We start from the raw sequence: 25,948 nt of genomic DNA on the forward strand, positions 1-25,948 counted from the left end.
ATGTCTGATGATACTCCCAAGGACAGTGGATATCAGCAACACTTACTTTTATCTTGCAAAAAAAAAGCCTTTTTGGGATTTTGTTATTTGGTTTGGCTGCCTTCTAGATTGCTGAATAACACCTCAGTCCACTGCCCACAACTTCAAAAGCAGAGTCAGCAAGAGAGCACAGTGATTGAACTGACTAAACGGTCTCATCCATTGATATGAGGTCTAGTCTGGGCTTGTAAACAAGATGGCTGATCCAGTTCACCCTGAGGAGGAAAGGTAGAGCCAGCTCTGTGTGGCTCCTCCTGGTGTATTGTAAAATGGAACATGGAACCTGCCCTTGAAAATATTCAGATAAAACGTAGTTTGATTAAAGTCTCCCACCCTACTGAATATTGTAAACTTACCAGGTGAGGCTTGGGGACACAGGTACATCAGTTGATAGATTTTCCTACAGAGAGTAGGTTGCATATACAGTACATGGCCTTAGGCTGTATTTTGTTTGGTACTAGTTGTGTCATATTATGGACAGAATCTCCAAGTGTACCCACACAGTGAGGAGGCACCCGTTTAAGGATTGCAGCTTTGTTGATGATGTAATTCTGGAGGCTTTCTCAGACTGTGAACTCCTGCATGAAATGGTTTTAGGAGTCAAAACTTTCATGTCTAAGGGAAAATGGCTGCCAAACATTGTGATTCCTTGAGTGACCTCAAATGTGAGTCAATTTATATATAAGATACTTTTTATGACAATTACCTGGGTGGATGGCTTTTCATTTCACTCTGGTAATTCATATAAAGTTATGCATAATAAATGGTCTGGCTGTTAGGTGGATTCAAGTGGGTGACGTATTGGAAGATTCATTCTATGTTATATACAGTCTCTGGCCTCTATTTAAACACTTGACTCCCTCCATTGGGTTGGTAAAGAACTGCTGCATTTCAGTATTATTACATGATTTTGTCTATAGCTGGGCAGAAGATGCAGTATGAGATTGACAGGCAGATGGGTTCAGAAACTGCAGTAATGCATATATTGTGTTATGATGAGAAAGCCTGGAGCAAAATTCCTGCCCTCTCCTGCATTTTAAGCTCTAGAGAATGGGGTTGTGGTTACAAGCACACAGTGTGTCTGGACACATTGTGACAGGGTGAAGAGATTGAGTAGAACCACTGTTCATCCACTGGACATCTAAAATAGATGTTTCCCCATGGAGGTATTCAGGCCACCTGGAAGGGGACCCTGAGGAAGTCCCAGACTACAGTGAGGGATCACATATTCATCGAGAAGGCAGGAGCTGGCTTGGTGTGGCTTTACTTCGCTCATTTTGCTCAACATTTTGTAGACCTGAGTAAGCAGCAGAAACTGGATCAGTTAATACAAGGCTTCAGAGACAAAGCTGTGTTCTTGCAGAGATTGTAGTGCAACAACCTCAGGACAAACAGTGAATTGCTTGGACAGGATGCACAGGTGACAGGTAACATACAGTTTTTTTTATGTCAGAGTCTTTTACAATGCTCCTTTAATTCTCCTCCTAGCACCTGGAGTCAAGGCTCCAGTCACTGGGCAAGAGCGTCACTCGAGTCCTCCTCTCTGAGATTTTCCCCAGCAAGCTGGATCTGATGGCAGATGTAGATGCGTAAGTATTCAAGTACACACATGCTGTGCAGACTCTAAGGTATTCTTCAGATTATCGGAACTGCTTAGCCACGGCCAATGCTGACCCTGAATGTAGAAAACAACTTTCTGCAGGTTATTTGGGCTGTCCTTGAGGTCTTTTTTCCCATAATAAAATGCTGGAAGTATTCTTGCACTATTGCTATTTTATTTCTGTTACTGCAATAACTTGAAGATCCCCTCTGTGTTTTTCTTGTTATCACTATCCTTTGGCTCATTGTCTTCTTCATTTGCAAATTCTTAATCACCGCCGCGTCTCTTTGATATGAAAAATAGGTTATTTGTCTTTCACATCATGGAACCCAGCAGAGCTATTATGATCAACAGCTAGCAGTCTCCAAAAAGTTGCAATCAACAACATTTGAAATGTATTCTGGAAGCATCATTGCACACATAATTGGGGAGTCAGCATAATTTGCGAGTGCACACTATAACAAGGAGCTGACGAACAGTAGTCGAGAGTTTATAGCTTCGTAAACAAAATTGGCATTCAGGTCTTGGTGAAAATCTGTGGTTTTGCCTTTGTAGCAAAAACAAACAGTGCAATGTAATGAGCTTGAATGCTTTGTAAGAATTTCCTCAGCTTAGCAACACGAGGCATAGGGAGAATTTTATACATGAATAATCTTCTAAAGTGCTTACTTTTCACTCACAATATTTAACAGAATAATAAAAAATAGAAAATACATTAGCCTTGCCCTTGCTCAAGATGGGATTTTTTTCTGTTTATTTCTTATTTTACTTATCTTAGCACAAGTCTTAACATATTCAGCCTCACCCGAATCCAAGAAAACTGTGAACATATTGTATTTAATGAACATTTACACATTTCTTTACATACAGCCTGTCACATACGTGTGACATATGCACACGTGAATTCTTCCATTTATGCGTGCTTCTGATAAATACAGTAGTAGCTGCTGAAATATTCATCCATCCCAAGCAGCATTCTTTAGGAATGAAGTCCTCAAGTTTCTTCAATGAAACAGCAAGTACTCTGGCTTCACGGTTCAGTTTGTCTGATTTATCTGACTTCCAACCAGAAGAATGGAGCTGAAAGATGGACAAGGGGTTAGTGAGACACTGATGTGCAACAGCTCCAATCGCACTCACACAGGCACTCACACTCCCTCAGATTGGCCTCTCACTGTGGAGTAATGAGAGGTGTGATGTGTGAGGGAGGAGTGGGTGAGAGCGGGACAGAAGGTCTGAAAGAGATTGAGAGAGATGCAGAGGTAGTTGAGGGGGCTGTGTTTGGAAAGCAAGCGATCATGGTAAAAGCAGGGCTTTCTTTGTTTTTTTGGCTCTCCTCTTCAGTCTGACGTATGAGTGCAACTCAAAAGATTATGTAATTCAGGCACGATTCACCAGACCAAAACAAAACCTCACCACAGACGAAAAGCTTTTCAACCAGACAGCAGCATGTGAAGAATGTGTGAAAACCAAGTTAGTATATCTGTACACCAGATTGTATTACTCTTTTTATGGTCATTTGCCAGTTTACTAAATTCACCTGGTTGAGTAACTGCCTTGCGGAAAACCCCATGTGGTGAGTCAGTTCACCTCCACACTTGGAGCCGAGGTGCACTTGATAAGGATGCCTCCTGGGTGTCTCCCTTATAGAGGTCCACCAGGCACACTCGGCTCTGTGCAGGCTGCAGGGCCTGACCCTCTGAGAAATTATTTCTCCCAGCTGGCCTGGAAGCAGCTGTAGATCCTCCAAGAGAAGCTGAAGGAAGAGTTAGAGAGTCAGAGAGAGAGAAAGGCTCAGGATGAATTAATTTAAAAATAGACGGTATAGCATAAAAACCTGTCTGTTTCGCACAGTACAATTACAGACAACGCATTCTTCAAACTGACCTTCTTGGTGATCCTAATTATCTGGCCACTGGCTTTATATGCAAAACCTTTTGTTTAGTGCCATGCTTCCAGCACCTGACTGCTGTTTACCTCCTGCCATTGACTTGACCTGACAAAAGTGTCATTGCTATGAAGTTTGCATCGATTTAGCTACTGATTAATACTGTTGACAAAAAAAGTTCATTTCCTTATGGATCCTTAAACAATGTCATTTTCCATGTTACGTGATAGATATGGAAAAATGTTTTTATCAATAATGAGTCAGATCACCTACTTTTGTACTTATTTTGACACTGCAAGCATCATTGTAAAAGTATTGAAAGTGTATACGCCACTTGAAAATCGAAGGTAATGTGACTTACTGCCAATTGTCTTCACATTATTGACTCTGAATGTTAATTTATTCTCCTAACATATTGACATTTCTTTCTCTTTTATTGTATTTTTTCAGAACATTATGCATTATATATGAGGCCACAATAAACAACACAAACCAGCAGGTGGTAAATGCTGTGATGAGTCCAACTATGCTAATGGAAAATGGAAAGAACGAGAGAGGGGGGAGATTGAGAGATGGATGGTGGGGTGGTAGAAGACACACAACTGCGACACACTAGTCGACATGAAACACAGTATCAAGCCCACCCCCAGGCTTTCTTTGTCATTAGACACACACACATACTCACTCATATGAAGAGCGAGGCACCATTAGCATATGCTCTTAAGTGTGTAATTAGGCTGTCCCCAAGCAGGGTTTAAACTATTGTACAGATATATGCACACCACACACACTTATCTCGACTAGACAGCAAATGCCATCCTGTGCGTTTCCACCTTTTATCTTTCGGTTTGAGTTTTCATTTTAGGCTCCATTGAAATGAAATTGTTTGTTTTAATTCAATTAAGTTCACCGTTAAAAGTGACAATATTCTTTTTTCCCCCCCTGTATTTCTGAAAGGTTAATTGCTGTTGCTTTTGTCAAGTCAAGACTGTGAGTGTAAATGAAGCAGAGCCATGCAGGTGGAGGTCCTGCTTAACAGTTTCAGGGTGTAATGGGCCACAGCAGGTAATGCAGCGAGGCCAGGCCAGGCTGACATTGCATAGCGGCACTAAATGTCCTGTGGTTTTTAGCTTTAAGTATCACAGCCTCTGCCTCGACAGTCCTGCCTCCTCTTATACCTCTAAGCCTTGTATGTCTGTATAGTGAAAAGACATCTATCTATCAAAGCATGGTAGCTCGTTGGCCTAAAATACATTTTGGCACCTTGCATTTTTACTCAAGTGCACCACTCAGTTATTCCTTTTGCTTATACTGGAAGTCCCTGCTTTCTCCATGTGCCAACCGGCTCTCTGCTCCTGAGGAGCAATCCTTTCTTCCTACTCTTTTAATACTTTTTGTTTTACTTTTGTCTCAGACTCAGATCTAGCCCCAAGGATTTAGTCAGAAGATTCTTGGCTTATTAATCACCCTTCCTCATTTAACCGTACGCTGGGATCTCTTTGTATCTCCATACTACACATGTCAACATACAAAAATATGCACAAATTTGTACCAGAGAGAGCTGCACGACATGCATGATAACGCATCTATTCACATGCATGTGTATAAGGTTGCATGCTATCCAATCACGTCCATGTAATTTCTTCCTTTGTATAGGAGAGGTTGGATGCATCATGTGCAGTGTTTGGCTACTAAAAGGCGCTCTGCTTGTGAATTGCAGCTGATAGATTTAAAGGTCACATTTCAGATTCCACTCCCCATCCAAACTCAGCAAACTTGGGTCTGAGGAGATTGGTGCATGGTGCAAATGTCTCTGACTCAGCTAGCTCTCAAATTAGGAGGATGAATAAGAATTCACTCTTTGGGGGAGACATTTAAAAAAAGTGTTATTTGAAAATGAGAAAATGCCATGCGTTTGCCCAGAGGGGGTGGAATATTTCTGTGACAGAACGCAGAGTGGAGTGAGAGTCAGCGGTGCAATCAATTCTGCAGTTGAGAAACTGTGTAAAAGTTTGAAAATGAAGAATAGACAGAAGGGGAATTTGACGCAGTAGCGTACACTTGAAAGTATTCAAGCGAACTTTTTATTTCTTTTTGATGTGTATTCCATCTGTGCTTCTTTATTTGCCTTCTACTTTTTTGCTTTACCTAACATTTACCTACATCTAAACTGCAGCTCGGTTCATGTTTGTCAATATTTGTGATAGAGCTTCGTCATTAGGCCGAGGGAGGGTACTTCTACTTCGGTGAAGATAAAGCTGTGGATAGCATTGATCTGTGAAAGCTAACCCCCGTAGCCCCAGCCGCTTTCCGTCTCCATTTTCCCATTGTTCATTTTTTCCCTGCAGCTGTTTACATCCACACCCTCCTCATCCCTCTCTCATGCATTTTCCAGAGTAAACACTTTTCTCCCTGCCAATCTTCCTCCTCTCTTCTGCCTCCGTTCTGTCTTGTCTTCTTGCTTGTGCCTTTTCAAAAAACCCCACTTCTCTCCTTTTCTCCCTATCTCTCTGTATCTGTGTCCTTCTTGTCTTTTTTTCCCACCCCCCTCCCCATCTCTCTAATACACAGCCCCCATCTACCACTAAACCCTCACCCCACCTCCTCCACCACCACCCTGTCTGCAAGCTATGTAGGCTACCTCCGTGGAGACCAGCTGGTGCGGCTTTTTTATTCACACTCACCTAACCTCTCCCTCTCCCTCTTTCACAGCATTTCTTCTCTTTTCACCTCTGGTCCCTTCTTTTCCTGTTTTTCTGTTTATGCCTCCTGCAACCAGTCCGCCCCACTAGACCACTACAAAACCTTCCTCCCCTCTCTTTTTTTAAGCCTCCCTCTTTCAGTGCCTGGGTATGCATTCAGACAGCGTAGCATGGCTGTCTTTAGAACTGTTGCAAATCAGGACAGATCTCTCCAACAGATGCTGGAGATCAGGTGGAGGGAGGCTCCCCACACAACCCTCTGCATCACACATCCACATGCAGGGTGCAATCACAGATGTGCCCTGCCTGTCTAATAGGATCATGGTCTCTCTCACCTTCTCGTACTGCTGCGGCTTTACACACACATTTGCACGATCTCGTGGATGTGCCTTTAAACAGAGATTTGTGCCTTGTCTTGTTTTCACAGGTGGGTCCAGATCGCCTGCCCACGCCTTTCTATTGATTGGGGCACAGCCTTCTCCAAACCACTGCTTTCTCCATATGAGGTAAACACACACCATGCACCTTCAGCCGTCACTTGTATTTTAGATGAGGCTCATGCTTTCCACATACATGTGTTATAATCACAAGTTTGTTTAAAAGGCGGACTCATCATGGCCTGGTTATGCAGGAGATGGAGCATCGTGTCCTGCCTGCCTCTTTCTCTCTCATCCATAAAGCACACACACACACACACACACACACACATAAAAACACCATCAGCAGCAGGCTAGCCCCCCCTGCTGGTTACTGAATTCAGTCATCCCCATCCCCTCTCCCCTTCTGCAGCTGTCTTGTTTTTCTAAAGGGAGAGAGATAGATCGGACAGCAGCCCATAACGATCCATTTCAAAGCAAGTGTTTGTTTGTGTGCCACTGCAGCTGTTGCAGCTGGAAAAAAAGAAAGGCTGTTTTGTTTTGTGATGGGTTATGGACTGTTATGTTACCTGCCTGGTTAGCAATTGATGTTAGCTATTAATACGTTCAATGATCCTCCTCGATGATATGGCACTGATTTGAAGCCCTGTGAAACGGCTGCAAGGGGAATTGCTGTCTTGAATATTGGATTGCGACTAGAAATGGTTGCTGTTTTATTCCAGCCACACATCTTTGTGCACCACTTGAGAAGCACTTACATTTCAAGAATGAGGCCATTAAGAATAACGATAGCATACACCTCAGAAGAATAAAAGTGATGATTATTTTGCATTGTCTTTGACTTGAGGTCTATTATGGTGCATTTTAAATCTAAAATTCGCCTCGCTGTAATGAGGAAAGCAGCAATCTGTTTTCTTAAGCCCTTTGTGTTCCAGCTCGCTTTCGTCTCCCCGGCAGCTATTTGGGAACAATGTCTGCGCATTTAAATAATTTGCAGCTTTACTTGTGTCTATATGTGTGCTTGAGTACAGTTGTGATAAGTCTTAATCCCCCCCATCTCATACCTATGAGTGTTGTACATCTCACACTGTGGCATTTAGAATGAAGATGAGAGGAACAAGATGGGAGGGGTGGAGTGAGCAAGGAGAAGGGTGTGTGTGTGTGGGGGGGGGGGGGGGCAGCATTTATTTTCAGTGTGTCTCATGTTATATTTATAGTCAATAAGACACACTTGGCTCTCCTGTCAGAGCAGGGATTAGCAAGAGAAGCTAGCTTCCACAGAGAGAGAGGCAGTTGGTATGTGAGGGGGAGAGGAGGAGAGGGGGGTGGAATAAGGGCAGAGGAGAGGAGAAGAAAATAAAGGGCAAAAACACAGACAATTTAGCATTTATCCCAGGATACAGTTTATTTGTTGGATCGGGATGGGTCATCGTTGTAGTCTGGATATGAAGAAGTGGGTGTATTGTTATCAATACACACATGTAATCCACATTTTATGACTTATAAACATACTTTGTATGCAGCAAAGCGCCTGTGATAAGTAGATGCACAAGAACTTTGTTTGCACTAGTTATTCTGTTTGCCGCTGCTTTTTCTTGTTCACATGAAGATATTTTTACTGCTGTTTTTATCTAAAAAAAAAAAAAAAGCCTGTATGTAGAAGAGCAGCACCTTGTCATTACTGGTACACACCCAGCAAGAGTAGCTAGTCACATGCTGTGAAACAGTGATGAATTGTTTTTTTCCTCTTTGAAGGTGAATTTCTTATCCTCTGATGGGTGTTGTGTTTTATTTATGTCTGTTTTCCATACATTATCCCAACATGCACTGCTGTTTAATTGGTTTGAAAGATGAAGTATTAGAATGAGTAATTAAGTGAACAATGAAAGGATTTGTTCTTTCATTCAAACGCTTGTTTATTCATCTGTTCATTCATTCTGGTGCTGTTCTTTTCAATCAGTCAATATTCACCAGCACGTCTCTTCCATATGGAGCACCCTGCACTTATGTCACAGCACTGTCATGGCAGTGCTGCTGTTGCTCCGCTCTAACAGCTGTTGTATCGTGCAGTGCAGCTGCATTGGGATAACATGACAACTCTTGCCTGTTATTCAATTTTTATATTATGACACCTGTCTTGTTTGTATAGTCGGTCTGTTGTGTCCCCCCCCCATCACTCTGTAGTTGTCTGCAGCTCGTTTGCCCAAAAAGTGCAAATATACAGCTAGTTGACAGGTAGAGCCAGCAGGATCACATGTTGTTATTGAACCTTTAAACGGCTTCGTTTTGCTTTTTCTCTCTTTTAAGTGTCCATCTATCTTCCTCACTATCTTTCTTTTAGGCAGCTGTGGCTTTACAGGAAGTAGGTTGGAAAGAAGTCTACCCCATGGATTTCTATTCCAATCAGAGCTTTGGGCCATGGACGCCCAACCACCCTGACAACCAACCTGTGCGGCCGACTCGTAGACAGACTCAGGTGAATGGGGCCAGGAGATAAAAGAATGAGTGACAGAAAGGAAGGAACGCTGGTTGAGTGAAATCAAAAAGCCTGGGCTGGGCAGCCTTCATTACTGTGTCACCACACTGACACCCAGTGGCCCAGTGACAACAGGACACTATGTAGACATCCCTCTTAAAGGCATAGTTATGACCTTGACCTTGATGTACATTCTATAGTTTCTTTAATAAACAGTTTTACATTGACTTTTAAAAGCACAAGTGGTGTTCTATGAATACACCTGCTGTAGTCATATCGCCAAAGATTACCACTAATCTGAGGTAGGTACTGTCACTATTCCAAGTGTTAATGCTTTCCTACTGCCTGCAGAAAAAAGACCTGGAGCCAGCCAAGCAATGTCAGCAGAACCAGTGTGCCCCCTGCAGCTGCCAAGGAGAATGACACGCTGTGACCCGAGCTGTCTCCTCCGACCTGCCTTTATGAACGGCTGGAGGGAGGTCGGACCAGAGGTGGAGAGCGGGTATTCGTCCAGACAGTCTATCGGCAAGTATAGAGCCAAAGCCAGAGGAGTTTTCAGGCTCTCCTCAAATGGATTACCAGCCCTATGTAATCCCTAATCTTACAGCACAGCAGATAAAGCCAGAATCATCGGTCCCATTCACATGTATTCTGCAAAGTACATGCAGCTAAGAGATTCACTGCATTGAGGCTAATGCATGTTCATGTTCCGTCCATGAAGACGGAGCTGAGTTCTGCTGTGCTGAGAAAGGGATTCTTCCAGCAGCAGAGGAAGTGTGTGGGCCTCTCTATAAGGCAGAAAACGCTTTTATGAGAGCTTGTGAGATGACCTTGAGCATGTATAGAATTAAGTGTCTGTGAATGTGGGTGGCTGCAGTCAAATGCCATCCATTTGTTTCTCATTGTAAATTACTAGACAGTTCAAATGATTTCAATGATTGAAGGTATTTTCATGTACATCATCTAACTTATTATACATTCACATTATCTACTAACATGTAAAAAGGGAAGATCTGACCTTGTTTTAGTTTCACACCTAAAAAATTAAAATGGAACATTTCTTCATGTGTGTGTTTTTTTTCTAAATGCAGCATTACACTGAAGCAGTGAGCCGTTTTTTTAAGCTGAGCGGTAAGAGTTCCTCGACGTGTGCACTGCTAGTCACGACTCCTCTCCATCCTCATCATTTATTGATGGTATATTCTGTCAATAAATAAATAAATAAATAAGCACTCCGCTGCTGTTTCCCTGCTACGGCAAAAAAAAAAAAAAAAAATAATTGACAGTGTCTCACCGTGACCCCAGCTGATCCTACGAACTTGTGAACCCAGCTGCCACCACCAACCTGCTGCCATCGCTCAAGGTGACAGAACATTGTCTCAGTTGTGTATGTGCTTTTGTCGATCTCTGCTATTTACCTACGCTAATAGTTGTAGGTAAATAGCAGATCCTCTCTTTGCTTTCTGCCATTGTATCTCCTTGGTAACAGAGGCCAGTCTGATGCAGACATCCCATGTTTGTCCTGGTGTGTCTCGTGTGATTGTTCAGTATTTGCAACAGTACTGTGAGTGAGTGAGTGAGAGAGAGAGAGAGAGAGGGAGAGATGGATGCACAGTGGTCAAGGATAAATTCACTGCCCAGCAGAGTTTGCTCTTCACTGCTGGTGTTTGATGTATTTTTTAGCAGGAAGTTTAATGATTCTACCTGGTGTGTCGTGTGCACATTTTAAGTTCAGAGTTGCCACGCTGAAAAACCCTAATTAATGTGAACATCATTAAAGAAGACGTAAGGATGTTGTTTTAAACAGATGTGAATCCTTTGAGTGATATGGTTGGACTTTTAAACAGCGAGGAAACAACAGATGGAACAAATGTGATGATTAAATTGAAATTAAATGAGCCCCTGTGACAGTGTTAACAGCGTTGTAGGCCTTGGTGCATGCTGAAATTAAAATTCCTAACACAGATGTTTGGCAGCTCGTTTTAAAATATTAATGATCCGTTTAAATATATAATATAAAATTCATAATCCTTCTCCCAGTTTTATTGCTTATCGTTAATCTGGATCATTGATTGTTGTCTTGCCAACGTCGACTCTCCCATCAACATATGTTGAATTTTAATTAGATATTCATAACACATAAAGTTATGTCAATCACTTTACAATAGATTTAAAAAAAATGCTTACCAATGACAACATAAAATCTGACTTTCTATGCTGAGAGCTGAAATAAGTTTCATCTTGGAGGTAATGATTCTAAACAATAACCTCTTTGTCTGCTCTAAACATCTTCAGTTTTGCATATTTACCTTATTTTTACTCATATTTTTTAGTAGTTGGATGCACTCGTTTCAAAGCATAATGTGGTTAGCAAAGGAAAGGGAGAATTGAGCTTAAGTGTTAATGAGCCTCTGCTTTACCTCACAGACAGACAGCTGTGTGAATCATGTAAACCTCAGTCAGTCTGGCCTGTTTTTACATAGTCACTGATTAGCTGTGTTAGCAGCCGAGTGACCACTAAGTGGCACTGTTTGCATAGCATATTTGCAGCATGGTGAGACATTCAAGTCACACATTTTTCACTGTAGAGAAGCTGCACTTAGTACATGAGGGACTGAGCTTGGCAGGCTGCAAGTAAGTAATGTACTTTAGTAGCTAGTGTGTGCTATTACTTCCAGACATGGTGGTAATTTCACTCCTTCATTCCTCTTGGTATCTCGTCTCCCCTTCACCCTGTGTTTCTCCCATGTTTCTTCTCGCAAGGTCAGAGTCTTCGTGGAATACATGGCTGCTCTACAGGTTGTTGTTATGCCTCAGTTTAACACAACAGATGCTCAGGTGTGAGTGATATTGATACACCCTGACTGCATGGTTAGCTGGTTGCCGTATCCAACACGTGTTCATGTAGCCTGCAGCAGTGAGCAGAGATGACTCAGAAGTCATCAGTTAACACATTCTCGACAACTTATCATAAACATCTAGAGGAAAATTCACATTTTTAACTCTAAACCATTTTCTGGGGTAATTTATTTTTTGTCTGTTACCTGGAAGCAGGAAAAAAACACGTCAGCACCCATTTTGTTTTTATTTCTCTGACCAAGGGAAGTCTGAGTCACAGCACTCAACTGTTGTCTCATCTTCTCTTTCATGTTCACGGGTCCTATGTTTTCAAGGCTTTTCTGCACATCAGGCAAAAACATCTTAGTAAATGCCCAGACTTTTATAATTAAGTGTTTATTTGCTTATCATGTGTTTTCTAATTATTACTCAGCCCCTTCTGTCAAAACGGAAAAAACTGATGTTTATGACTCATAGTGCTACAACAAAAATAAACACAAGTTCTGCAAGTTTGTTTTCACTTTTTTTTCCTCCATCAGGTTTATGGTGGAGTGTGATTTCAGACAGCCACATGTGATTCTGGCTGTGGACAGGAAGGCGTGGCAGTGGAGGGCATGTACATAAAAACAAAGCTCAGTCAGTACATGATTGTTTCTCTCTGTTTCCTGCTATATTAGATTATATAAGAATGAAACCGAGGTGACAACAAAAGACTGATTTGCATTAACATGCCTTATTTACAGGTGTCAGGACATTATGTAGGTGGATGAGAAACTGTAGGGAAAGAAAATCAGTGCTCAGCTGCAGAGGAATGCATGCTGCTACAAGAATAATAACATCTCATGTGACGTGCATGTGCATTACTACCTTAGAAGACAGATGTTTCTGCGTGTTTTGTACATTTCCATGAACATTTTCTGCAGAGGACGGCACTGATTAATTTGCTGGGTGAAGTGGGCTTTGCTACTAAGCACTTACATAAAAATTAACTTCATTTGATACTTTATATCTCCCTGTGATCAGCATCCCTGTGGAAATTTGAACAATAAATGACTATGTCTAGAGGCTGCTGACTCTGTGTGTGCGTGTGGGAGAGAAGAAGCCTGGGCGGCCAAACAGCAATGTGAAGGAAGGTTTCTGGAAGGTTGAATAAGAGTCTTTAGTGGGAAAAAAAATAAGTGGTGTAAAGAGATGACTAATTCTGCGTGGGAGGTCAGCCTGTCCCTGATCATCTGGCCAAGTGCCTCCCCAGCACAGGGCTGTCACAAAGTCACCTTCTTCCTCAACATACCATGTCCTGATGTCCATTGTCACTGTGACTGTGATTGTCAGGGATTATTTGCTTCTTTTTTGTATTAATAAGGATTAGTCCTTTCTTTCTTATTCCCAGTGTATGTAAGAAACCTTGTATACTAAGCTTTTCTTGTCTTTTTATAGTTGTGTGATTCATGCTGCGAGGGCCAGTGAGAGCTTTCAAAAACTTTTCAAACTTTCCTGGAAAATATATAATTCTGAATCCCTGATGATTCTGTTTATGATAATACTTTTAAATGAACTATTTTCATAGCCAAGAGCAACAAGATAATTTTCAGTAATTTTCCACAACACGACAAAGCTATCATCTGCATTCCATATACATATCATTACATATGGCTATATCATGCTAATGTACTGATATTATTCCATTGACATTTGGGGATCTGCAGTCACCCCTTTGTATTAATTAGATTTAATGGCTTGTCTTTAGCAGCAGGTGTTGTTAAAAAGCTGGACTGACTATTCACCTGGTAGAATTGAAGTTGGGTAAAAGCAGGCAGGAAATGAGTCACACTGCTGCTGCTGCCCACAAAAACACTGCATGTCTGTCTCACGCATCGCAGCGCCCAGCACGGCTGTGTTAGCTTATAATATAACATATGGATTTAAATATTAATGCGAAATTATATACTCTCAGCCATCTGCTTCGTGTCATTTATCAGATAATGAATTGATTACTGAATTGTTATCAGATCTAATCAGAGACAGACAGTAGTGCACAGATTCACAGTCAAGAAAGCACTTATCACCTTAAAGAACTGTCTGTATAACTCCGGATTGCTGTTAGATATGTGTGTTATGCGGTGTCTTCCTTACTTTGTAACCCTGGTAACCAAGCCTGACATCTACATATAAGAGAGCATTTTAATTATTTACAAAGGATCGCATCTGTTTTAATGTTCACTGAGACAGTTCTTGCTGTGATCTCATCCACTGTATAGTTCTTCATTTAAAGCTATTGATTGACTACACTATTATAAATGAGTGTTATAGTTGACATTTTAAGATTTGGATAAAAGGCACAATGAAAATGAATTTTCTTCATCTCAGTTTTTGTTTGATTGATTTTTCCTTTCTATTCTCTCAAACACAAAGACTCGGCTAGCTGACCCATTATGATGTTTCTGAGGACATTTTCTCTTTTATATAGTCAGAATTTTTTTCACTAGTTGAAAAACCTTCTCTGCGTTTTGTTTGTTGCTCTTGTTGTTGTTTTTTAACCTTGGGACTCATCTCAAGGAGCCACTGTGGGTGTATCTGGCTATTTGAGAGCAGTTCAATAAAAAAGGTAACTATAGTGTCTGATGTGATATCATCCAGAGTACAGTTTAAAGTTTTTCTTTTAATTTTTGCATCTTTCAATGAGGTATGTATATATATATATAGATAAATATTAACCAGAAATCAATATTAGACTTCTAATGAACAGATCCTTCCACTGAGTCTTTGTCAGTTTGCAAATCTTTAGGACTTTAGGAGTTTTGATCAATATATCAACAGAACATTATACTACCAAAAATACAAAAACCTCATCTCTGCATGTTTAAATAATTTATTGATAGTAAACGATGCATTACACACATTAAGTGTACGGGCATGCACAGCAGTGAAAAAGAAGATACTTTTAGAATCATTCAAATTTCTTGGAAATTGGAAAGTTGGAAAGTAAATCTCAGCATTTTGACAGAGGGAACATCAGGATTCACTGCATCCTCTGTCCTTTTTTCTTACAGTTCTTATCTGGAGACACTGCTGACCCGGCCTTCATCTGCATATATAAGTCATAAGTCAGTACGGTACACATCAGTCATGGTAAAAATCTGTTGTCGCCCGGTGCATTGTGCTTCTCCTTTCCTGCTGATTCTCACTATCTTGTGTGTGTTTCTACAACTTGCTCATTTGCACCACTCTGGTTTCAGATGTGCGTTTTGCCCCCTAGCGACCATGGCTGTAGACTGTTACCAGTGGTGCTGTTGCTACAGTAACAATCTAATGCCACGGTCACCATGGAGACAGCAGAAGAAATATGATTGGCTGTGGTAACCAGTGACGTCCTCTGTGGTTTTATGATGTCGGTGATGCAGCCTTCAGTAGTTCTGGGCTCCAAAAGGAAACTTCATGCAGCACAGCAGCATCTTCCCACTCATCTTAACCACAAAAGGTAAATTTTATCACACGGTAGAGGTTTGCCAGACATCAGTAGCCATGACTGTAGACTGTTACTGTACTTTGGAGGAGTTTTAGCAGTAAGCAGTCTAGAGCCAAGGTATTGATGCACTGACTGATGAAACAAAGCACTGAATTAAATCAGGTTGTGGTGAGTAAGAATTCAAGCTGGTAACAACATGCAGAGGGAAGGTGGAGGTGCAGAGGGAGGGAGGCACCTTTTTGTTAGCCATTCTTCAACAATTAAATGTCATCTATAATTGCATTACATAAACAAATAAAGGTGTGAAGTGCAAAGGAGAAAGAGCTCTTTACAGTTTATATCTATGGTTCCACTGTACAGCATTAGTCAAATGAGCTCATGTTGTGCCGTGACACAGCGCCCACAGTAAAACACAACACAGCCTTAGGCTGTGTACGGCCAGACTGGTGGTTACATAGCCCACTTGTTGTGTTTGTAGTATTGATTTCCATGCCGATTATCTATGAGTCAGCCACAAGATGGGGATGGACGGGAACACAGGGTGAATTGGTGGCTTATGCAAGCTTAACTGAGTAACTCTAGGACTGACGTCAGCAGGCAGGTAATTTGAGTACATTCAGGCACTCATCTGATGTACGTATACAGGCTGTTTAAAGTGGTGTGGCAGTGTGGCAGGTTGTGTGTGTGTGTGTGTTTCATCATGTGAACAGCTCTTCTCCCCAAGGAATCTATAAAAGTGCAAAAGAAGCTGTGAATGGAAAAAAAGTGCAAAAGTTGTCTTTAAAGTGCCATCAGAGGTTACCACTGACTTGGACTTGTTCTGTGTAGCAGTGTTATTAGTGTAAATGTGACACAAATATCATAGTATAGCTGTAACACCTGTGGAGACCAGTTTGTTCTGTGGCCAGTGTATCCAGACTCTGTCACTGTCCGTGGTGCTGAACTGACAGACAAGCACTGCTGGCCGAGTTTCTGCAGCTACACGGGGCCGTAAATATCTCTAGAGATGCGCCTCAGCAATTTAAGAGAAGTGCACATGTTAGGTAGAGGTCAGGGAGTTTACAGTAATCTGTTTTTAACCAGTCCAGCTATTAAAAACTGACGTAGAGGACAGAGTGACTGCCCATACAGAGAATATGCTTCATCATATTTGTATTTCACTGACTCACTGTCAGTGCTTCAGAAATACTATATATTTTATCACAGTGTCATTAAAATGAATGCACGTCAGCCCTCTGACGACGGTCAGCGCCGATGTTCTGGTTATTTCAGCTCCAGGAAAGCTCTTGTTGTTGCTGATTATGTGTAAGGGTCGTGTTGTTTCCGGTCACGTCGTTTTAAAGGCAGTGTGGCTTACCCCCGCGCTGCTGGACATTCACGCTATGAAACAGCAGGAGAGCTTATTGAACCACGCTCATTGTTATTCTGGTCATAACCCCCATTCTAGGAGTTACCTTGGGGAGTTTTCATCAGACCCCCCCCCCCCCCTCAGGCCTTCCCACCCCCTCATCTCCCTCATCTCCCCACCTAGTATAGAGACACATCGCAATGCAGCCCGTAGACGTATATAGGCGACTCGCACTGTGTCTTTAAAGCTCTCTGTTGGGTGATTGGAAGTCGTCTGCATGTGCGCAGGAATGACGCAAAATTGACTTCATCTCAAGAACGCGTCACGATGTCATTTCAACATGAAAAAAAAGGAGGAGGTAAAAAAAAAAAAAAAGCTGGCGGATTGTGGAGAGGATCTCTCTGCCGGAATAATGGGTCAATTTATAGAAAGTCTCCATCAGATGTGCGCACAGCAGTCAGCTGTCTAAAGCTCGATCTTCCATCGGTTCATCTTAACCCTTTATGTAAAGTATACTGCCCCATAATAGACTGCATGCACCGCTCTGATTATAATAATAATAATAATAATAAGAGGCTAAAAAATCAGAAATCAGCTGCATGTCGTGATTCTCTTACTGTCTGCGGGGATGCAGCCTGGTTAACATGCAATCAGCGTAGCCTACACCCTACAAGACATTCTCCTCTTTTTTCACAGTTGTCACTGCCCATGTGCGCCAAAGTGACTCACACTGCAGTAACTTCCAGCCTCTGTAATCTACCGTAGCTTCACGCAAAGACACGCACAGAGAATTTGGGTGACAGTAAAAAAAGCTCGCACTGATTTAACAAGCTGATCAGTCTTTAAAGATTCACGTGGATTAAGAACATCTACTGTATATATAATTGATAAGAGGAGGAAGAAGATCTGGCAAACAAAGATCAAAAGGAAACTTACCTTCAGGTCTTCAGCCGTCCAGCTCAGATCTCTTTAGTTTCTGAATTGATCAAAGTGTAAAGAGAGCGCAGTTTTGCTGTTTCAGTCGCGTCAAATTATAACTTGATGCCGGCAAATGGTTTCATATATTATCCTATCTAACATCATCGTCAGCACCGATGCGTAATTTTTTAGAAAAAAAGTATATCGACATCATTATTATTATTATTATTTTCAGCCTGGCCTCTCGCTCCTGCAGCTCGGTATCTCGTGAAATTCAGCGGGCTGTCCCGGCGATCTGCTCTTATAGACATCTCGTAGTACTAGTAATGGAGATGGGAGGGAACACTCATTCATTCAGAAGCATCACCTACATGGACGATGTACGTGGTCTCTTACGTCATCGAGGAAATTTAGTCAACAGGAGGACGCTCAGGGTTCCGCGAGGGGAGGAAGGAAGAGGAAGAGAGAAAAAAAAAGAGAGAGAAGGAAGCATGACAGGGGCCTCTGGTTTCCTATTGGGTACAGTAATGTTGTTGCCTCTTTTTAGTCCTGCTTATGTTTGTCAAGCACGTTTCAGACCAGTGGATTAATTGTCCCACAGGAAATTGCTTTGGAGGTGTACAAGCCTGTGTGGCAAAGTGAGGCGTGAGCAACAAATCTCACAGGAGGAAAAAGAAAGAACTTTCAGAATTAGTCACCAGGACCCTCCTGCCTACTTGTATCCATAAGCTGTGTGTGTGTGTGTATGCCAAGTATGATCACTTCCTCCTTTGAACTTTTTATATAATAACTGCCTTCCTCTCCTCATTACAGAACAATTGCAGGGATCAAACAGATCTTTGTCACTTGTGGATCATCACTGAGAGGCACAATGGAGCCGTGGGACTTCAGAACACGACACAAGTGGACCTCAGGTGTTTTATGAACCAATTCGGTAAGACCATTTTTAAAAATGTTTGACTTGCTATTGTAGGTCTAACAGTTGCTATGATCTCAATATTGTCGACTGGCTGTAGGGTACAGAACCAAAAGCAGACATTTTCTGCAAAAATGAAGTATTCACGTTGTTTCTGCGCTCTATCTGTCACTCCGTGCTGCTCAAAGCATAGAAAGCTACAATTGAAAAAAACTGTGGGTGGACTCTCTAATGCCACTGAATGTAAATATTATTGGCTTCTTCTTCGGTTCAGCCATAACATTGGTCATGGTAGATCACCTCTGTGCAGTGATACAGTTGCTGTGCAGGTGTAGGCTGATGGAAAGCAGTTCCTACATGAATTTTCTAACAAGGTCTGTGAGTATCTTTGAGTATCCAGATCAGGACTTACAGGAAGAGAAATTAGTATTGATTTTTTTTTTCATTTATGCTTCTACAGGCAATAACTGCAAAACTCTACAACATGCAATCCAAATAGGTTCAGGCACTGCAGGACACAGGAGTTTGGGTGGAATGTCCCTTTAAAAATGTTTATTTAGGTAAGTACAATGTAAAGTGAGTCAACATTATTTGAAACATTATTAGTTTACACTGGAATGGAATGGAACAATTTCTGCATAACATTTTTTTTTTGCACCCTCAGCTTCAGTTGTTTAATGATTCGGCAAATAAAAGCGCATGAACCGAGACTTCACTTCCTCCAACATCTTGATATCAATAACGTTTACTCTCATCCATCCATCTTCATTTGACTCACTAATAGATGACGTTGGATACCAAAGTGTATCCAGAAATGTGCCAAAAGAAAGAAAATGTAATTTTTGTTTAAATCGTTTCAAAAAATTAAATATTATTCTTTTTCTATGGTTTGCTGCAGATGTGTGGGGAGGTTTACATGAGTTCACGCCAGCTACGATGTACCATGAAACTTAAAATGACAAATATTCCTTTAAAAATGCGCTCCATTCTTTGCTAAACCATTATTTTTATTTTTCTCACATACATGTCTCCCTCTCATAGGTGATATCTTTCATCGGCTGCTGATGACTGATTTTCTATGTGTGAGTGTACAAGCGAGAAAACTGCAGTTAACAGAAGAGGGAGGGAGCAACACGGATGATTCACTGGCTTAAGCAGGAAAGCGACAAGGGGGAGGTAAACATCTACAGACTGAAGAACAAGAGTAACACAGAATGGGCTGATGAACAAACGCCACAGTGAGGCAGGAAACGGAGACATGACCCATGATGTGGGCACAGTGTGAGTGACAGGAAGTCAGTGAGTCCATCGTACACTGTGGAGTTCATAGGGTTTATTCCGTGTTCAACATTTCAGCAACTCTCGAAGATAACTCCACCCTTTGTCTGAACAGAAGCCACAGAAGGCATTTGTCTCTGAGCTGCAGGAAGGTGTGGGTTCTCTTTCTGTCGTCAGACAACCGAATGGTCAGGAAAGCGTAACATGAGGGCGACATTTCAGCCCTTAGAAATGAAACGTGTGTATTTTTCTCTAAGCCCCATGTGTTCATGGGGGCGAAGCCTTGCTGTGATGTCAACCAAAAGTGGAATAAAAAATGCTCAGTTATTCAAATCCAGCCACCATTAATTAACCACAGGCAAAACTGAAACAATAAAGCTCACAGTGTTAGGCGAAGTCAAACCTTGGACTTCTAAGTGAAAATCCACCTGGATTTTAAAAACCTCTACCCCTACTTTCCTCAAACTGCCTGTAACATAGACTTTTGCTGCTGCATCATCCCATGATCAGATGACGTCAGGCAATATGATCATATGTTGGGCTAACATAAACAAAACATAACATAGTGTTGTATGTCAGGCATGTCCATATGTTCCGTTAGCATAAATGCAATTGTGTGTCACATCTGGCAGATGTAAATGTATTGTTGTTGGAACAGTTGATGATGTTTGGACTTCTTACCTCTTCTTACCTCATGTGTCTGAGGTTGCCAAGCGGCAACCTCAGACACATGTCAACAAGTGTCGGAACGTGTAGTTCACGCCACAACCACTGGGGGCTGGCTGCAGAAGCGAGTCATTTCCCATTGACTCCCATGTTAAAATGGCCGACTTCACAGTAGAAATAAACATGTTTACAGCCTGGTACAAAAAAAAACATTCTGGTCTCAACTGATACGTTCTCTTCTAGTGTCAATTGTACGGGGGTGAATTTTTTATAACTTTTTTTATAACAGCCAGATTTGGAAAGTAAACACACGCCCCTTTCCCTCGGAGATCACCCTGAAGCCACGCCTCCCAATCACAAGGACACTCATTACATGAAGACGAGCTGCGGTCTGTGACTTCGGCCATCATGCATGTACCTCTCTGGTGCTCGCAGAGCAGGAAGAGAGTCAACTGCCAATACTCCCCGCAGGGTCCACCTGGAGGATTGGCTGATGTTTTTAGTGTTTTATAGCTTTCACAGATGATTAATAGTCTTCATTGTAATGCAAAACTGCCAAACTAATTGGTTGCTATCGGATAGTAAAGAGAAATTACACTAATTTAACAAAAAGTGCATCAGAATGAAATCTCCTAACCTACCTTTAATTCTATTCCGATTTGAAATGATTGGACAATTTCTACACTGTAAGTGTCTGCCAATAGTAGACACAAACACTCTAATAGCTATGTAATGCAGAAGTTAAACAAAAAGCCAGGCTGAGAATAAAACAGTCACAGCAAGATCAGGACAGAATAAACAGTGAAAGGTAAAAGTAACATTGCTGCTTTTAATTCTGTGTCATGTCATGTCATCACAAAACAGCATTTAATTTCATCACACCAGGCATAAGACCCAATTAGCTTAACCAGGTCAGTATCTGCACTGCTACTGATGCAACTTGCCCAAAAGTCTATTTTTTTGGCAATTTTTTGAATCAATATTTTAAAGCATAACTAAAACACTATGATAAACTGTTAACCTAAAAACTTACTTTCTTTTCAGTTAAATTTTCTTGAAGTTCCCACAAATTATTAAATTATACTAATAATTTTATTGTTGAATTTTATAAGCCAGCCTCTCACACACACACACACCTCCTATTGTTGCATGGCCATTAAATCCTAAAGCCCTGCTCTCAAAGAGGTTCAGAAAGTCATGTCTTAGAAGAGAGACCTAAAGATGTGATGAGCTATACAAACTAATGAGCCAAACATTAATAAGTCATACAGAATCAAACATAGCTTTGGTCAGTACTCTTACTCACATAAATGCCAGAACCAGTCATCAGTGGTCCCACCGGTGTATCATGAATTAAGTATGAAAACAGTAATACGTCACTGGGAGTAAAGATCTCAGAGCACCTCGTGTTCTTATGCTTATTTCACCCCCTCTATCCCCCCACATTCACCCTGAGGCTGTATTTTGCAACTCCTCGCTTCAGAATCCTTTTTTCTTTTGGTTGTACAGGAGCATCATCTCAAGCTCCCCCACCTCAACCCGACTGCTTCAAAAAAACTGTTCTCAAATGCAGCACTTGCATATGTCAGAGAGAGGAAATAACAGAAGGGAGGGGTGGGGTGGTTGGGGATGCCACTCTAATGTCCAGGGAATGTTTGTGCTCCCACCATCTGATTCCTCGTGTGTCATTTTTATTCTGAATACTGAGTGAAAGCGCAAATGATCCTCCCTGCTGTGAAGTCTCTGGCTGTCCTTCACAGTCTGTGTCGTCATCTGGTCAGGATCCATTCATTTGTCTGCGTGATGGTTACAGGAGCATCATAAGCAGATGTTTAAAAAAGGGGGGGAGAAAGACCCCCATCGGGCTCAGCCTTTACCTGCAGAGTACAGCTCCTGCCCCCACCCTTCTCTCATTTTCTCTGTCTCTCTCACGTATCACTGATCAGTATTCTGCTTTACCACTCTTCCTTTTCTGCTCCATTCCCTCCTCGTTCCTTTCCACAGTCTCAGTCACTCTCTTTCCTTCTCCGCTCAGCTCCGTCCCTCATTCTGCCACAGCTGCATAGTTTTACATGCACTGAGCCCACAGCGTTGACTGTGATTCAGCCTGCTTTCCAATCTGCAGCTTGTTAGACCTTGAGGGCCTGGAGCTGTGTCAACAGAGGTGCTACAGTGAATTGCTAAAATTGGGAATCACCCTTTGCTCAATACAGCAATAAATAAACGCAATGAGGTTTTTCTTCCTACCAAACCTGCTGTTATACATACGCATTCTACCAAACTGTACTGTAATGGGGGTGTATTTTCATGTATATTTATATGGGGGGGGGGGCTCACTTGGTTACAGCATCTCTTTCACTGAGATTGACATAAAACCCCTATCTTCGTTCAAACATCACCACCGCTCATGAATCTTTCATCATACCCCTTTCCTCCTCCTCCTCCTCCTCCTCCTCCTCAGCTTTCCCTCTCCCCTCTTCTTGTTGGAGAGCCAGAGTTAGTGGGAGAGAATTAATTAAACAGGATCACCCCAAGGTAGTTTGATTCTACCAGACGTGACTCCTCATTCACCGGTGCAGGTGTGAGCTCAGTAGATGAGAGAGGAAAAGATTGTCTCTGTGGCTCACCGGAATGTGCTGTCCTTTTAGTTAGTGCATCATGACAGTTCAACCCTGCGTTCACTCCTTCTCCTTTCATGTTTGTTGAATCGAGTAAAGTTTGATACCGCCATGCCTTTGTGTGTGCATGGAGACAGTTATGTTCGTCACAGATGGTTTTAAGGCAGAGGGCTCTTTGATCGAGGTATAGACCTGGAGTCTTCCACTGACTCACTGAGGATAAATCAGATAAATTTGAACAAAGTCGTCAGTCTGACTCAGCTAATCACGATTCTTCCAAACACAGCAGCACCTTAGTTAAGCACTATTTTCTTTTTAATTAGTGTAAATATCAGCTGTGGGAAATTATAAGCTGCCATGTTTGTAGGTTACAATGATGCAGTGAAGCATACAGCAGTGTTTGATGTGAACGTCTCTACAGCAGATAAAAAAGAGAGTGGACTGTGAGGATGAGCTCTGAATAAAAATTCCAAACTACAGATTTTTCTGTAATTCCTCCATTTTTTGGTGAAACTTTTCCTCACTCCCTCTGTCTACTGTACAGTATAGCTAGCTTCCTTTTGAGATGTTATCTTAAATCTGCATGTTTAGAGGCCCTCCTGCTGGTTGTGAACGCACACTGCAAGCCAGATATTGAGCTGCATTCGTTATTTTGTCTTCTCTAAAATACATGAAGAAAAAAAGATTTTACAGTAGCTGCAGGCTCTCCACATACAGTACAGTCATTTATCCTGATGGAGCGGTGTCAGACAGTGAAACATCTGTTCTTTAACTGTACTTTGAGTACACAGTATACAGAGTTTTTAGTCACACACACAGCTCTGTGACATCTCAGCATCTATTCCGCCCTGGCCTCCACACCCTCAGCTTTCCTCTCCCTATCCATCCTCGCCAGAGCCGTCCACACACACACACACACACACACACACACACACACACACACACACACACACACACTGCACATGACTCATCCAGATGACTCACACCCCCCCCCCTCCCCCCTTCCACACACATGCTCACACTTCTTTGTATTATCTCTCCTGGCTAACCTTGACAGAGGAACACAGAAAGGTGCTAGTATTGTAAGACATAGCTGTAAATTGTCTGTTTTATGCGACCTCCGTGTTTTACATAAGTGGCCTGTGGATTAGGTCCAAAATTGTTAGCATTTTTAAAAACGTATCTGCAAATATCACCATTTTAAAAATAGCTCATGCATTCATATATACTTTGTGACCAAGGGCTAACTCGTTTTTTATAAAAACTGATATTTGCACAAACACACTTTTTCCAAAACACAAACCCTTTTCTTTGACATAATTTAGACCTTTAATAGCCTTACACTTTGCACACTAGCACTTGGCACTTACTCAGAAATTGGGGGCTATTAAGTGTCATTACAGGTGTCAGTTGTTGTAAATGGTTACAGTTTCATTCCCTGTAAGTGTAGTCTGTTTTGTCATCTGCATTGAGTGTTCAAATTTTACCACCGAATGAAATGTGTGTACTTTTGAACTCCATGGATGTAAAACTGAAATCTATACAGCAGTTTCAGAAAGACCGCTTCACATTTTTACTTTATTTATATGGCACATTCACATCATTCTATATTAAATGATCCATAATAACAAAAAGAAAAGTAATTTTTACATACTTTAGCAGAAAAACAAATGGACAGTGCATGTAAAGTCCTTCAAGTTACAGGTCCTAGCAGGATAGTTCAGCTCTGCTGACTTCTAGATGAGTGGTAAAAGCATAGATCATGGCTTATAAAACCATTTCTAAACATCTGAGTGTTGCTACAACCACAAATAACTCTGAAAAGGAAGCCATTTGAAAACACCAGGACTCTGATCCAGCCAACTTAAGAAGGTCCATTGTCAGGTCAGGGAGGTGATGAAGATTCCACAGAGTGTTTCAGCAGAAATGGAAGGACCTGCCGAAAGGACAACCACCTATCAACTATCCATCAATCAGGCCTTTATGGTAGATGGAAGCCATTCTGAGTAAAATGGCAGACCACTTGGAGTTTTTCTAAAAGGCATTTACAGGACTCAGAGACCATGAGTGCTGCTCATCATCTAGCTATGGTGGTGGCACCGTCATGTTATGGCAGTGATTCTCAGCAGCAGGGACAGAGACACTCATCACAGTTGTAGGAAGACTGGATTCAGCCAAATACAGAGACATCCCTGAACAAAACATGCTCCAGAGTGCTTTGTCCAAAGCCTGACCAGAGTGTGAAGTCAAGACAGCACTGAGGTGGCATCAAGCCTCTGACTGTGTTAAAGTGATCCAGCCAAAGCTCAGGATTAATCCCTGTGTTGTGGAGGGACCAGAAGAAGACACAGATGCTTCTCCATCTTATCAGACCAAGTATGTCAGGATCTGCCAGAAAATGAGACAAACTCCTGAAGAACTGTTCACTTAATTTACATATTCATTAAATAATATGAATTTCAAAAGTTAGATTTTCAATCAGATGACCAAGTACAATGAGTGATCTGCAGTTTACTGTCACCTGTTTTACAAACTCAAAAAAATGTTATCTAAATTATTTTGATGTAATAATAACATCAGTGTTAGTAAAAATATTATTTATATATATATATATATTTGAGGTGTAAGAGACCGGGCCACCAACAGATGTCAGTGTTGTTCTGATAAAATGTTACTCACAGCCCCTGCACACTAGGTAGGCTTTAATACACCCCTGTCACTTCTAAGCCTCAGGGAAACACATGTGTGCATATAAACTGTGTTATTAATGTTGTAGGTTTACTCGAAGAGGTCCAAGCTACAAGTCCTCCTCCATCTT

General features: G+C 41.6%; 1 protein-coding gene and 1 long non-coding RNA gene across 3 annotated transcripts in view; both read left to right on the forward strand.

Annotated features, from left to right (window-relative positions):
* Positions 1–10,147, forward strand: part of dph1 (diphthamide biosynthesis 1) — a 45,040-nt gene extending 34,893 nt beyond the window's left edge. Inside the window, exons 9-12 of the mRNA XM_028419379.1 lie at positions 1,528–1,628; positions 6,657–6,735; positions 8,948–9,082; positions 9,434–10,147. Coding sequence (XP_028275180.1) covers positions 1,528–1,628; positions 6,657–6,735; positions 8,948–9,082; positions 9,434–9,505 — 387 coding nt within the window. The 3' untranslated portion in view covers positions 9,506–10,147. The remainder of the gene's footprint in view (positions 1–1,527; positions 1,629–6,656; positions 6,736–8,947; positions 9,083–9,433) is intronic.
* Positions 10,148–14,916: 4,769 nt separating this feature from the next.
* On the forward strand, positions 14,917–20,503 carry LOC114445220 (uncharacterized). Of its 2 annotated transcripts, XR_003671605.1 has the most exons (4): positions 14,917–15,049; positions 15,157–15,398; positions 18,466–18,586; positions 19,610–20,503. It is a non-coding gene; the product is annotated as an uncharacterized LOC114445220 (long non-coding RNA). The 2 variants fall into 2 exon arrangements; XR_003671606.1 differs by lacking the exons at positions 14,917–15,049; positions 15,157–15,398; positions 18,466–18,586 and adding exons at positions 18,851–18,942; positions 19,029–19,128.
* The last annotated feature ends 5,445 nt before the right edge of the window (positions 20,504–25,948 follow it).

Source organism: Parambassis ranga, chromosome 13 (genome assembly GCF_900634625.1).
Source record: "Parambassis ranga chromosome 13, fParRan2.1, whole genome shotgun sequence".
Classification (NCBI taxonomy): Eukaryota; Metazoa; Chordata; class Actinopteri; family Ambassidae; genus Parambassis; species Parambassis ranga.